This window comes from Lemur catta, chromosome 14 (assembly GCF_020740605.2).
Source record: "Lemur catta isolate mLemCat1 chromosome 14, mLemCat1.pri, whole genome shotgun sequence".
In the NCBI taxonomy this organism is placed as follows: Eukaryota; Metazoa; Chordata; class Mammalia; order Primates; family Lemuridae; genus Lemur; species Lemur catta.
Genome location: NC_059141.1, coordinates 21102260 through 21117654, shown reverse-complemented (window position 1 = coordinate 21117654; position 15395 = coordinate 21102260). Strand labels below are relative to the sequence as shown.

The window sequence follows — 15395 nt, the reverse complement described above, 5'->3', positions numbered from 1 at the left end:
ACAGTGAAGGGGAGTGACTCCTGGATGCTTCTCACTGCCACCCTACAGGGAAGGCACCGGCTCGGCTGGCTGAGGACACCCAGCTCAGAGGGCACAGTGACTCGCTCCGGGACACTCAGCTAGGAAACGGCAGAGTCAGCACTCGACCACCTGCCGGTCAGAATCTGCACTCACCCTGCCTCTAGAACTCCCCGCAGACTCCACGCGGCCCTCGCAGGGGCTCTGAATACATGTCTGCCAGACCCCAGAGGCTCTGGGCTGCCGGGCGGGGCGCAGCCTCCACCTGCCCTGTCGGCTCAGACCACAGCAGGAGCGCACAGCGCTCACCCTGCGCCGGCGCCACTAGCAGTGCTTTCACCGCCATCACCTCATTTAATCCATCTCGTGGAATCCAGGGGCGACTGTCCCTGTTTTACAGAAGAAGAAACTGAAATACTGAGAGGTTAGGTGACTTGCTCAAGGCCACACAGCAGTAGATGGTAGAGCTAAAATTTGACCTTAGGCAGTCTGGTTCCAGAGCCCCTGCTCTAAACTACTTTGCTGCATTTCTCTCAAAGGTTCAGACCATTCTCTTCACCTATCAAACGTCAGCATATCAAATGCTGCCAATGGCACTGCCATCGCCCTCTCTCCTTGGACAAGAGTTGACAACGGCCAGGGAGGCAAAACAGCATGCCCGGCCCTCTCTCACGGGACAGGCTCCTGGGGAGACGGCGCCAACGCTTGGTACTGAGTGAGGGTCTCTACCAGGGGACTGGCGCTCCCACGGTGGCACCTGGCACTGTGGCCCAACACAATCAGGGCCAAATGAAAGCTATTTTTTTTATTCTTAACAATGATGACTTTTCCATCTAGATGCTCTAATGGGAGTTCCCAGTACAATCTTTCCAAAAGGGAGAGTAATAGCAAGGAAAAGCCAAAGATAGCAAGAGCTTCCCAGAGTACAGAGCCAGGGAGATGCCAAAATGAGCTGCCGGCCCTGGGGAGGCCGTCGAGAACATCCACATAGACGTTCACCAAGAAGGATGCCCTGCGGGGTGTGCTCACCAGCTCTGAGGGCTGCCCTTGGCCATGGACGCGATCGTCTTTCCATTTCTTACATGACATCAGCAGAACCACTGCCAAGTAGAATAGAAATCCCGACTCTCCTTTGTCAACGCCTCCGTCCTGCTCCAGAACCAGCTCTACCACCACCCCCAGCCCGAGTGGAAGTTCTGATCACGGGGTCAAAACAAGGCCAAGCAAATTAGCTCGGCAGCACTGAGCCAAAAGTCAGGTTAGGAGAAGGGTAACACTGTCAGCTCTCGGATACACACGTGATTGATTTTTCGGGGGATGTTCTGCCGTAGCCGACAAGGAGAGCACACATCGTCCCAGTCACTGCGCTCTTACACCGTGCCTGGCACTGTTCTGAGTGTTTTGCATGCGTTAACCCATTTAATCCTCACCACCAGCCTGAGAGATGCTTTTGTTGTCAACGTTTTACAGATGAGAAAACCGAGCTGCAGAGGGCTCAGCACCTCCTCCACGGCCACGCAGCTCCCGAGTGGCGGAGCCGGGGTTCAAGTCGGGCAGTCTGCCTGCAGTGACTGCGCCAGCACCGGTCTTAATCCTCACGACATCCTGTGATCAAGATACCATGAGCTGCTTTTACAGAGAAGGAAACTGAGGCTCAGAGTTATGCCACCGGCCCAAAGTCACCAGCCAAGTGGCAGAGCCAGGAGCTGAACGGATAGTCAGACTCTGGAGCCTGAGTTTGCAAGCACGATGCACACATGCCTCACTGCAGGGCAGGAGGGGACAGTGCCCATGGGTGGCCAGCAGGCCTGGGAGAGGGCATGCCAGGGCACACCAGCTGGCCAGCAAGGGAAAGCCAAAGGGCCCCAACAACCTCTGCCATCAAACCCACAGGGGCAAGGCTGAAGGGCTCGGGGCTGTTGACAGACGGGCAGCCAGCAGAGACAATGGAGCCAACAACAGCTGCTGTTTATTTTGGGGCCAGGGAAGAGAGGAAGGACTGGTTAGGACCTATCTCATTCCAACAATCAACTGAACAGGGCAGGGTGGGGAGGCTGCCCCCCTGCAGCTATGGCAACAGCTCCCCACCACCTGTTGGGCTTCCCTGAGAATGGGATGGTCTAGGTGTCAAAAACATCTTGCCAGACACCCTAATCTGGCCCTCCACCAACAAACACAATGTCCCCCAGCCCAGCCCCCTTCGCCACACTTGTAAATGGCCCAGGAAGACACCCACGTACAGCAAACCCACCCCCTGCAGTGTCAGGTTCCAAGAACAAATGGTTTTTCCTGTCTGGGGGAAGAAAGAGGACTGCTCATGCTGGCCACCCATGGCTTTTGTCCCCTCACTAACTCCTGATGACAAGCATGCTGCACCTAAGGCCTGCAGACAGCCAACCCCGGCTGAAGCAAGGCTGGCTGGCAGGATTCCCTGGGAGGCCAGGGAGCAAGAGGTTTCCCGAAGGACTCTGGAGTCCCACTGCCTGGCCCTGAACCCCAGCTCTGCCTCTTCCTGGCTTGTGAGCATTAGTGAATAAATCTCTTTGTGCCTCTCTTCTCTCCAAGTAAAGTAAGGACCATAATAATAGTGCTTTTCTCATAGGCTGTTGTGAGGATTAAATGGGTGAAGTGCTGGGAAGAGTGGCTGGTACAAGATTAGTGCTGCTCTTGTTATTGTCACTCGGCCTCGGCGCTTCCTTGTTGCTGTGAACAATGGAAGACGGTTTCCCCGGGCACTACATACACTACACAGAGCATTGCGGTTCCCAGGTTAGCCCATAATGTAGGTGAACAGAGACATCTGGTTCCCAGGGACATAATTCTATCTACTCCAAGGATGAGAAAAGTTTTGGTGGGCTGACTTGAGAATCTTACCACCACTTACAACATTACATGGATAGGAACATGTGTTTTGAGTTTCTAACACCAACCAACTTCCACCACTGTAAGATAGAAGCTGTGGTAAAAATAGGAGTGGGCTGGGAAGAAGGGGCTTTCATAGAGTGATGCCTTTGTGCACGGATTTGTCCCAGTGATCCAGACCCTCTGCCGGCACAGGGCGGGGGTGTTAAGGATGGTAGGATGTGGTGGTCCCTTCCTTCCCAGGCACCCTCCGGCTCCCAGCTTGAAACCTGCTTTCAGCACAGTGCCTTGCGTGCAGCTGGTACAAAACTGAAGTTCTGCCTTTGGGGCCTTGGAGTTGCTATCCATGACACTGCTGACGGAGACTGCGTTTCCCCAGTGGGTCCCTCTTAGGGGGTCAGGGTCAAGCCCCAAACAATCCCCAAAGCAAAACAATCCCCTGGCAGTGTTTCGGCCAGTTTCAGGCTTCAGCAAGTTATTTAGGGGGCCTCGCTGCTGAGCAGGGCACGCTGCCTAGGGCTGGGAGGGCTGCAAGGCTCAGTTTGACCCCTTCTCCCTGTCCCTCCCCACTGCCTACTGCTCTCCCCTCACCAGCTCCACTCAGCTACACCAGTCTCCCTGCCGTTCCTGGAAAGGCCAGGCATGATCCTGCCTCGGGGCCTTAGCACTTGCTGTTCCCTCGCCCTCAACTACTTTTCTTCAAATAGACACATGGCTCAATTCCTTGCCCCCCTCAAGTCTTACTCAAAAGTCCCCTATGCAGGGGGCCGTCCCTGGCCACCCTCTATAAAACAGCACAGCAGCCCCCGCCACCCCCACATCCCTGTCTCCCTTCCCTGGCGCACTTACCCCCCAGCTAACACACTGTGTATTTGACCCATTTTGTTTGTTTATTGTTTCCTGCCCCTCCCCAGGATGTAAGCTCTAAAAGGGCAGGGATTTCTATCTGCCCTCCTGTGTTCCCACTGCTTGGCACATAAACATTCAAATATTGATTGAGTCAATGAATGAATGAATGGCCATGAGTAAGTATCAGCTTGCCAAAGGCTGAACAATCCAAGGCCATTCTTGGGAAGTGTGAAATGAGAGGCAAAACAATAAACATCATAAAAATTCATAGACAGGAAATATCATTTTAAGATGAGAGGTCAGGGAAGCTTCCGGGATGTGGCAGAAACTGAGCAAAATCATGAAGGATGAGGACAATGATAACAATAGCTGCCACTTATCGAACAGCTATCAAATGCCAAGCACTACATAGAAGAACAACCATATGGGCTAGGTAGTTGTATTATTATACCCAGTTTACAGATTAGGAAACTGAGGCCCATGGAGGTGGAGAAACTTGGCCAAGTGAAACAAGCTACTGAGAGGCAGGGCTGCAATTCAAAGCCTCCTTTAGAGCCTGAGCCCATGCAGCAGAGGCTGCCGATGCCCCAGCCCCATCCCCATCCTTCCAACTGCTGGCACCTAAATCCCTCTCTCAGGACTAACTCTGGTTTCCAGAGTCTGGTTTTGACTGAGCAAGCATGAGGCTGAAAGTGCCGGGAAGTTACACTGCCCTCTGCTCCCAACCACAACACTGTGCTACCCACCATCCCTAAGAGGAGGATGGACAGCCCCTGGTAGCCAAACCCTCAGAAGGGCCAGGCTTCAAAAGTGGCTCTGGACAGGAGTTCAAGGGGAATAAAAATCTGAACTCCAAAGTAGAGGCCAGACCTTGCCACAGGCCTGTTCTCAAAAGCAAGTTTGTTATCACATGCCAACCACCAGCTCCGACCGCAGCATGTACTGACGGAGGGGCTCACAGGGCAGGTCAGAGTGGGCAGGTGACCCCAGGTTTAATCCAGACCCTTGAAGTTTTATCCAGGACCCATGTCATGAGCTCCCTCGCCCCCAGCCCCCTGGGGAAGATGCCGGACAAAGCCATCTTTGTTGCTGCAGAAATCTGGGCTCCAACCCTGGCTGTCACCATTACTGCCAGTGACACCAGCAAGATGCTGCACCTCTCGGAGCCTTGGTGTCCCCGTCTGTGAGACATGGCTGATGACCAGGGTTTGCTGTGGGGATTCAACGAGACAATGGACAAGGAGCCCTTGCCCAGCGCCTCCGCTCACACACTCCCTGACTCGATGCCCCACTTCCCTCGCCTGGGAGCTGCTGCCTTCAGAAATCATGGGAAAAATGAGGCTGCTTCTCTCGAGTTGCCGAGTGATGACTAAATAATTAATCCCGGCTTGAGACCAAAGCGCAGACATCATTCTATTATAGACTTTAACTCTGCAAGAGAAGGGTTGGTTTGCCAGCCCACTGGGCCTCAGACCGGCAGAAATCCCTGGGCAGCCACCTCTGGGATGGGCACCCTGCCCTCACTGAAAAGGGATTCTATCCTTCCAGGTGCCAGGCACTGTGCTGGGGGCTCGAGTCCATTCCAGCCCAGGAGGCAGAATTCAGGACAGAGTTTCACTCTCTCAGAGCCGCGCTGCCAACGCCATGCCAGGCCAGCCAGGCCAGCCAGGCCTCCTCCTCTGTTGTTACAGACAGAAATTCTCCCACACAGGCAAGTCCCTTAAAATAGCCTTTTGGGTCTGGGCCATCAGGAAACGGGATAAAGCTGGGTCAGAATTGGGCCTACCATGGATGAGTTTACAAAGCAGCCACTTCAAACAATCGGGACAACTGTGTACGCTCAGAACGCTTAGGTGGGCAAAAGCAGCAAGGCAGGTCGCCAGCAAGGAGCACCGTTCCACAAACCACATGTTGGCCCAGCAGAAGCCCCTGCTACCCCTGGGGCACCCTGGAGAGGGACCAGGCATGTTGTGAGGCACAGTGACAGTATGAAGCCAGGCACAAGCTAGGAGGTGGGGGATGGAGGGAGGGAGGTCAAATCTGCCTGGGTTTGTGCTTTACCATCAATGCTACCTAAACTTCGGAACCTCAGTTTCCATATGAGTCAAATGGGGTTAAAAATGCATACCTTCAGGGCTGCCTTGGGACTGCCTGGCACAACAGGAATTCAGTGGTAGCCCTATGATGATGGTGGTGCCAGGTCAAGGTGCCCTGGAACTATTACCAAGTGAGAATACTCCAAAAAGGAAACAGGGAGGGCTCTCTTCCAGGGACCATGCAGTGATGGGCAGACGTGCAAACAGGCCCACGCCCCATAAGTCCATTCCCCAACCTGGCACACCCCCACAAGTTCACGATCACCCCCGACCCCTTACTCCCTGGAGTTGTGGTCAGATCTGATAAGAGCAATCCATTTCCACCAGGTCTGAAGTTCATGCTCCAGGGATCCCAGAGACAGATTAGGCGGCCCCACAGGCCCCACTGCATAATTTATGCTGCGTACACACACGCGTACACACACACACACAAACACACACACACACAGAGGAAGAGATTCTACCCCCAGCCCCCACGGGCCTCGCCCAGGCTTGGGAGGGTGGCTTCCTCGCCAGCCAAAGGGAAATGACAGCAAAAGGCCAGAGACAGCAGCCGAGTGGAGGGGCAGAAAGCACAGCTGTTTCCCCTTTGCTCACTCAGCCACCTGGATGTCACTTCCTCCCCTCAGGTAACACCCGGGAGAGGTGGGACTGGAAACAGCTCTGTCTCTTCCTGTCCACAAAAAAGAAAGATTTGGAAAGAAGCAAACTGCAGTTCCCAGAGGTGGTTCTCTAGAAGACGTCTTCTCTGAGGGCCTAAGGTGCCCCGGAGCCCACCAGGAGGACCCCCCAAGTGAAGGGTATGAGGCTTCCCAGGGGTGGTGGGTGGGCAGGTGAACCTTGGTTAAAAATTCCCTGGGGGTCAGAAACAGCTCTTTTTGTAAGGCCTCCCTGCCCTAAATGATTAAGAACCCAGACTGGGGGCATTAGGGAGCCCCTCACACAGCTATTTTCTCTGGGCTCAAAGCAGCTTTCATACCCACCTCCCCTCCGCAAGCCAGGCCTGAAAGGAAGCAGTCACCCCATCTTCTAGATGGGCAAATGGAGTTCTAGAAGAGTGAAGATCTCGCGGCTTGAGAAGCCAGCTAGCCAGGCCTCAGGTGGAATCGCCTTGGGGCCCAGGATCCATGTGTACCATGTCATTAAGGGGCTGCAGGGCCTCTTGGGGACAGGGCAGGCTTTGGAGGCGGCAAGCCCGGGTCAGTGCAGCTCATCAGCTGCACCGTGTTTGGCAATTCCCTTGAGCTCGCTGAGCCTGCACGTCCTCACCTGTAGATGCAGATGGTGCTGAAGCCGCACCTGCATGGGGTTGCTTTGAGAAAATCCATGTGAAACTCTTAACACATAGAAAACATTTAGGAATGTTCGCTGTTACTTTTATTGTGACATTTTCCCTAAAGATCAGGCTCACTGGACTATCTCGGAGTGTGGCAGGGGGCAAATAAATGAAGAGGTGGCCTGAAGCACTGTACGTAAAACTAAAGCCAGTTCAGAGAGATCTTCAAGTAGAAGGCAACGTTAGCGCGGCTGTTTCAGGAGACGCAGACTTGGACGCCACCCTGGGCTCCCGCCAGGCTGTGTGGTGTTGGCCCCAGGCCCTACCAGGACAGGCGTCCTCTGTCTTGCGGCTGGGGCAGTGTGGACGGAAGTCACTCCACCTGAAACACCCCAGTCCCTGCTGCTCCCTTCTCCTCCTCCACCCTCCTCCCCCAGAGCCCGGGTGCAATCAACTTTTATGGGGCAGCCTGACCCCTAGGAACACGAGCTGTAAACAGGAGGGGCTAGGAGCCAGCTGGCCACTAAAGAGTCCCCAGAGCAGAACCAGAAAAAGTCTCCAGTCCTGACCTAGCTCTATTCCGGCCATGGCTGCAAGAACAGCCCGGAGCCCACCAGAAGGACCCCGAAGAGACTATCAGCTCCCTCTCCTTGCCAGCCCTTGGGAGGAAAGAAAGGCTCCCAGGTGTCTACACAATAAACTGAACTCCCCCCGCTGCCTTGGAGGCTCTCAGAACCTGCACCTGACCTTTCCCTTCACCCTTCTCTCCCTCATTCATCTTGGGCTTTGCCCGGATTTTCCCTGCACACTACAGCTTTCCTTGCGCATTCAAGCACCTTGGCTTTTCCCTTTCTTGAAATGACCTTGCCAGTTTTCCCATCTGAACCCCACCCTTTCCCAGCCAAATCCTAATTTCTCCTTAAGGCCCATCATGAAGCCCACCTTCTCCAGCCAGTCTTCCCTGAAAACTCCAGTTCAGGGAGAGCTCTCCCTTCTCTGAACAGCTTTAGGACTTGATAATTATTACAGCAAACACTAATGTTGCCCTTCCTACAGGCCAGGTGCTGTTCTAAGCACCTTACTTATGAACTCACTCAATCTTCATCACAACCCAATGAGCTAGGTCCTATTTTCCCCACATTTTTTTTTATTTTTTAAAGACGAGGAAACTGAGGCACAGAGATATAAGTATCTTGCGCGGGGTCCCACAGCAGTGCAATCCCTGGAGACAGGATTCCAGCCCAGGGATACCCGAGCCCAGGTGCTCTGGGACAACCAGCCTCCCAGACGCACCTCTCATCCTCTCAGGAGGTGCTTCCTGGGCTCACCCGGTAGTCTCCCACCCTCTCTCCCCAACCCAGCTCTGATGCGGAGGGAAGTGGCAAAGCTCACAGATGTGGGCGTCAGAGACCAGGGTGAGAATCCCAGGCGCCTGCCACAGAATTACTCTGCCTGAGAGTGACATGAACACTCTGAGCCTCAATTTCCTCATCTGCAAAATGGGGATAAAAACACCTACCTACCTCATGTGGTTGTCACAAAGCTAAAATCAAATCCCCTCTAAAGGTACCTTCTGCACTGCCTGGCACACAGTAGGTGCTTGTACGTTAGTTCTCCTGCCTCTCACTGTGCATTGTGACATCGAGACTGATCAGCACTGTGCACACAGGGGCTCGGGCTCCACTACTGACATGGTGACCTGCTGGAGGTTACCCAGGGGCACAAAGGGATCTCCCTGTGCCCCCCTGCACGTCCACGCGCCTGACCTCTCCATTCACCTGCCTGCCTGTGACTGGCTCCACTGTGGGCGGCAGAAGCCCGGGCCAGGCAGGAAGTAACACGCCGCTCTGGGAAGCCGCCTCCTGAGGTGCTGATCACCTTATTGGGCGCTTCCATTATTTTTGGCAATTGTCATGGCAGAGAACACCTCTGGCCCTTGCTCAGAACCTATTTCCAAAGCCAGAATCTCCACCTCATTTCCCACACACACCCCTTGTCCTTCCTGTCCCCTGGGTCCCTGTCCTAATCCACTGTCCCTTTCCTGGCTTCTCAGAACTCCAGAGGAGTAAGTGCGACCACAGAGGTAAAAGAGAACACAGTTGTCTGCTAAACTTTTCCTGACCAAGAAATAGTCTTGGTCACTGACTCAGGCTGAGGAAATTAGAAGGCAATTTCAAGGGAACCGCTGTGCAAACCCAACGTCAGAAGTCCTAAGAACACTCCTCTAATTCATACCCTCCACTGTCCATTAACTCCTGCTGGCCCCAGAATATCTCTTTGGAAAATGCAGCAGCTGGGGCTTATATTTCTGGAACCAGTCTCCTATGACATCAAATAGGTTTATTTTTCCCTCCTCTTCCCTTCCCCTCTGCCTGCCACCACACACGGTGATTCCAACTTTGATTTGCTCCCCCCAAAAAAACCCTCACTTAGCTCGAAACAGGGCCATGATAAATGGCTGGCTGTGCTCCCTGCTCCAACGGCCTTGAAGGATGTGGTTGGTTGTTCCATGAGCAGGAGCTTTGTCAGGCCTGTGAATCACCCCTCGATCACTTCCCTCCCCAGAGAAGAAACTTCCTGTGCGTGTGTGTAAAAGAGAAAGAGACAGAGAGAGCAGACGGGAGTGCTAACCCAGGTATGGCACTGACCTTGGGGTTAGGATTCTATTTGACCTTGCCCTTATCTGGATCACCCTCTTCCCACCTCTCCCAACCTAGGTTCCTTCCCTTCTCCTTCCCAGCTCACCAGAGAGCCACCACCAGATCCCAATGCTCAGCTCCAGGAACCCCTCCAGGTCTAACAGCTGCTCCATGTTTATCTGTTTCTCTTGTAAATTGGGTGTTTTCCATGGGGCATGTAGCCCACTTTCCCATCAGACTAAAAACAGCTGGACCTTGCTTTTTGCCTCGGTCTTTCCTTTTCTCTGGACTTCACCTATGGGGTCCTCCGTGTGCTTCGCTACTTTGGTTATCAGGAACACCAGATGGAAACCAGGCTATGGTGAGTGCCTGTGATAGAAGCCAGGTACTGGGTGGAAGCTTTACCCAAAATTATCTCAGCTCAACTTCCCAAAGGCCCTGTGAGGTTACAGGTGAGGAAACTGAGGCCCAGACTGACCAGCTCAAGGTTGCACAGCTAGGAAGTGCCAGAGGCAGGATTCGAACCCTGATCTGCCAACACTGCTCTTTCCCTAATGGAACTGGCCCTGAAGATGACCCTTTTCAGGCTGCGGCTGTACATATTAAGTGTCATGGGGCTGGAGCCGGAGTCTAAGGGCTTAGGAGGAAAAAAAATGAAGGGCAGAGAAATGAATGAGTTTGGGGCCAATTCCCAAAACTATTAACTCCTGGGATCAAGACCAAAATCTGTGCTGATCTAACCAAAGGGAATATATATTATTTCCATAAGGTCAACCCTTAATTTAATTTATCACCCTGAGCGTTCCTGGGGACCAGATATCATCCTGGATTTGCTCTAGTCCTCCTGCCTCACAGTGACCACCCACACTGCCATCACAAACCCACCTGCATGGCTGTGGTGGGCGTCCTACAGCGGGGCAGCCCTCAAATCCCACCCTGCACTGCTCTCTCACTGTCCAGGCCTGTGCTGGCCTTCCCGCCCACACTCCACCTGCGTGAGTCCCCACCTTACATTCATATCCTCCTTCAGAGGTAAACTGGCCGGTGTTTACCCAGATCTGCCCCGTGCTAACTGGGAGATTCGACGCAATCCGGCTAACCACGCCAAGCCTCAGTTAACCCATCTGTAAAAAAGGAATCAAAAAAAACCTACCCCACATTAGGGCACATTCGATGAACTGCAGGAATCACAAGAAAACACGCATGTTAAGTGTTTGACACCATCAAAGGTATCTGCTAACACTGGCTACTATCTGCAGTTGCTAAAGAGTCCTGCAGAGGATCAGAACATTCATGACTGGTATTTGTCTGAAATAAACAATCAGGAAAGGAAACGACTGTGAAAGCACAACGCCTCCCAAATCCAAACAGATATAATTTCTTGTTTGTTTTAGATAAACGAGCTTCTCTTCACTACCATATGACTTGACATACACCTACACCCCCATGTGAGAACAGAGAATTATGTGGACCTAAACTCGAATCCTTTTTGGAAAACTTTCAAATGAAGAAATCTGCATTTTGTATCCCGCATCATCAGGACCATTTTAAAGATAAGTGGTTTGAGGGCAAAGCCAGTTTACCTAAGATCTCCCCAGGGGCAGCTCATGAGCACTAGGAGAGGAGCCCAGCTCCACGCCAGGGAGCCCGACCCAAGCAGTGGCTGCCCACCCTCTCAACCCCACTCCGAGCAGGGTCTTGGCAGAGAGGAAGGAAGCCAAGGGCTGACGGCACCATCCAAGCGATGGAGGCTACTTGTGTGCCTTTCATAAACAGACCAAAAGCACAAGACCCTTGGTGTCTAGGCAGCTCCCCCTCCTCGTGGGGATGAGCACACCCTTTGCAGGATGTCCTGAGAGAACCTCTGCAGTGCGTTCCCAGCGTTCTGGAGCCAGCAGAACTCCTCCTGCTTGGGCCCCAGGCCTCTCATCAGCTAGGTCTGGCTAACACGCACATCCCATAAAACCTCTCTGCTCTGCAATTTACCAAACCACAGAGTCAGAATTCACCATCAGTGGAGGAGAGGCTGGAAAGAGGCATGCTTCTCCAGTGTACAGGGCTTCTAGAACATAAGCCACTTGGGCCAGCATGTCCTGCCAGCTAACCACACCAGAGTGCCTTACCCAGAACACCTGACCTTCTGGTGTGTAGCATCCGCCCTGCAAGGGCCCAAAGAGGAGGAAATCCCAAGCTTCAGAGACCACAGCCTCCCTCAACCCCCTTCTCCTGCCCCTGTCAGCCCCACTGGACCCTTTCTACTATTGGACACCTCCATGCTATGCATTAATGCACCAAATGTGTAGAAACTTTTCTACCACCAGGTATTTGTCCTTCTAGCCAACCCCAACCAGACTTAGGATCCATTCAACGAACTAAACCCACACCATGGGCAAAAGGCCAGTTAGACCCAGGCTGTGATGAGCTGTGTTGCAAGGGACTTAACCCAATCTGGCTCTCAGTTTCCTCATCTATAAAACAAGGGGCTTGAGCCAGATGAGTCCTCAGGTCCCTGCCAGTTCCACAATTCCATGACATGTAACACTTTCTCCTTTCATTGTTTTCCAGAACCTTAGTGCAGAATTCTGTATGGCCCCATCTGTTCAGTGACATCATTCCTTGCCCCAAACATAATGTCATCAATTCTTACTCGGGAAGTGGAGATGTCCCGGGAAATACTTTGTCTGTAAAAAGAGAGGAAATGATCATTTCGAGGGAACTAGACAGAACGTCTTTTGTATTTTTCACATAGAACAAGTTATTATCAATTTTAAAACCCAAAATCTTGCTTCCTTTTTGCCAGACCATTAATAGCTGCTTTTCAAAAACACTTTCTTAGTCAGAATCTCACCACTAATAAGCTACCATTTAGTAAGTGCTTGCGATGTGCCAGGAACTGGGCTAAGTGCTTTCCTTGGATGATCTCATTTAACTTTCCCGACAGCCCTAAGAAGTACATACTGTCATTATCCTCACTTGAAAAGGAGGAAACTGAGGCCCTGGGAGGTTTAAATTACTTGCCCAAAGTTGCACAGCTAGCTAGGGAGTGGCTGAGCCTGGCTTTGAACAAGACCATCTACCCTCGGAGGCCCCGCATGTAACAGCCTTTCAACACTGCCTGCAGTGGGCCCTTGGTCATGTTAGCAACACGCCTGGTTTGTTGACAGTGTGTCCTGCATCTCTAATCTTGGGCACCATTGGTCAGAGCTAAAATTTGATGTTTCATGTAAAATCCAGAGCTGGGAAAGCACCTGCCTGTGTCTCAGAGCAGAGAGTGCCATCTGTTGAAAGTAGTGCCAACCTCAGCAGAGGACCAGAAAAGAGCACCCTTAAAACTTAGCCTGAAACATTTGAGGAAAGAGGTTAGGAAGGCTGACTCGCTAATAAACCCCGGGATGTACTGCCCACAGAGCATCTGTCCACAGAGCAAGGTTCCACCCGGTGACCCAAGCCCTCTAAAAACAGCTTTAGTGTAACGGCATCAGAAGCTGCTTGCAGAGTCAAATGACACAAAAGGAACGATATTGGGCACGATATTGGGCACTGTCCCGACAGGCACCCACCTCCCTGCCTGGTCAGGAGCCTCTTCCCTGACCTTGGCCCAGCCCCACTTGTGCGACTGTAAAACACAAGTTCAGAGCTACTGGTGATAAAGGCAGAGACAGTAGCCTGAGGCTGACATTCCCACACACCCAGCCCCCACCCCCTCAAGGGGGGAAAAAAGGCACTTCGGAGATCAATTGTGCAATCCAAGCCAGCAGCCAACAGCCTGTTTTAATTGTTAAAATTAATGCTTTGAGCATTCTAAATGCTCCTTTAAATACCTAATTTGCAAATAAGATGCAGTCCTGCTGTCCCCACGTCCTCTGTGCTTTGGGCAGCTGACTGGGTCTCTTCTTTCTCAAGCACAGGAGCACAGACTCTCAGACAGCCATCAAGGACACGGTGCTTACTGCCTAAGGTGTGAAGGATGGGAAGACAGGACTGGCTGAGATGAAAGGGGGACTGTCACACAGACCCTGGAGCTGGCCCAGTCAACCTTAACCCCTTCTCATTAAGTTTGGGGAAGGAAGGGGGAGGGGCAGCCGGCCGTTCCTCGGAGACCACAGCAAACATTTGCCTCCTCCTGTCTGGAGATGGAGCATCACTTAAGAGGAAATGAACCCGGTTAAGGGTCACGTCCAGAGGAGGGATAAAAGGAAAAGCCACAATTTTCCTTACGCTGACGGACACAATGGCTTTAAGAGGGAAATCAAAGCTCGGCGCTGAGGGTGGAGGTGGGGCAGGGGGCGCGGCGGCTTCCTTCTGCCCCCAGACCCAGGCCTAGGAACGGGGGACAGAGCAAAGTGGGGGGCAGAGAGCGAGGCTTCCTTCCCCAGGACGAGTCTCTGAAAGCATCTCGGGCTGTGTGAGCGGGAGCGCCCCGAGCCCCAGGGGTGGCCGGGAAGATGCTCTTTCCCCACGGAGCTGCTCAGCGAGGGGCTGCCGAAAGCCGCCCCCGCCATCCATCAAGGCTCAGGCGGACAGATGACTTCACCGTTGTAACAGACAAGGGCAGCCACTTGCCAATTCCAATGCCAAAAAAAGAAACCGGGGAGAGGGGAGCGGAGGAAGGACAGAAAAGGCTTCCCCGGAGATCACAGCCCTGCGAAGAAACTCCGCCGCTGACGGCTGCCCTGTGGGCGCTTAGCTCCGGGACCTAACGGCGCGCAGAGGCGAGGGGTCACCCGGACGCCCTGCCGGGGCCTCAGGCCAGCCCCCCGCGAGGTCGGGGGCAGGTACTCACATAGTGCTTGGAGGGGTTCCTCCGCTTCTCCACGTCCACCACGGTAGCATCCTGCACGCAGTAGGCGAGCATCTTCCCTCACAACGCGAGTGGCGCCCCCCGGCGGCGTCACCTTCTCATCCCGGCCGGGCTCCGGCTGCTCCTCCCGCGGCGCGGGGCCCCCCGCCACCCCGGCCCGGCGCGCCGACCGCAGCCCCGACTCCCGGCGCCCACAGGCAAGGCCCCGGGGCTGGGGACGGTCCCGGAGGGCACGCGGGCTCCGTGCGCCCCGGGCGGTTCCCGGTGGGCCTGGCGCGCACCCCTTGCCTCCCGCGCCGCCGCCGCGCTCCGGCTCGCCCGCCCGCTCTCGCCGCCGCCCGGTGGGTCCGGCGGGAACTGGCGGAGCAGGGGAGGGGCGGGGGTGTGTCCCACCGGCGAGGGGACGGGGCGGAGGCCCCGGAGCCTGCTGTCAGCGCGCTGGGGAGGGGCCGGCGGGGCCCCTTCGCCGCGCTCCGGCTCCGGGGGGCTCGGCGCTGGCGGAGGCTGCGGGCGCAGGAGGCGGAGGCAGGGCCGGGCCGGCGGGGAAGGGAAGGGAGGGGAGCGCGGGGAAGCGCGCGGGGAGGGGCTCCGGGCCGGGGGAGGGGCTGCGGGCCGGGGAGGGGGCTGCAGGCCGGCCCGAGCGGCAGGGGCGGGCCCGCGCGCCCCCACCCGAGCCGAGAGCGCAGCCGGCGGCCTGGCGCGGCACTGGGCTAGTTCGCCGGGCACAAAAACTCAGGGTGGCTTCGGAGGGAGGAGGCGCGGGGAAGTGAACCCAGCGCGCCCCCATCCTGGCTATCCGTCTCGGGTTTGTGCCTTTTTGTCCCCGCATTTACCTCCCGCTACCGCTTCTATCC

General features: G+C 54.5%; 1 protein-coding gene across 2 annotated transcripts in view; it reads right to left on the bottom strand.

Annotated features, from left to right (window-relative positions):
• The window catches only part of SH3PXD2A (SH3 and PX domains 2A), a 217547-nt gene extending 202830 nt beyond the window's left edge, over window positions 1-14717 (bottom strand). Inside the window, exon 1 of one of the 2 annotated variants that reach the window (XM_045568465.1) lies at window positions 14524-14717. In XM_045568465.1, the coding sequence (XP_045424421.1) occupies window positions 14524-14595 (72 nt within the window). In that variant the 5' untranslated portion in view covers window positions 14596-14717. The remainder of the gene's footprint in view (window positions 1-14523) is intronic. The other variant, XM_045568467.1, reaches the window with a different exon arrangement.
• Window positions 14718-15395: the final 678 nt, after the last annotated feature.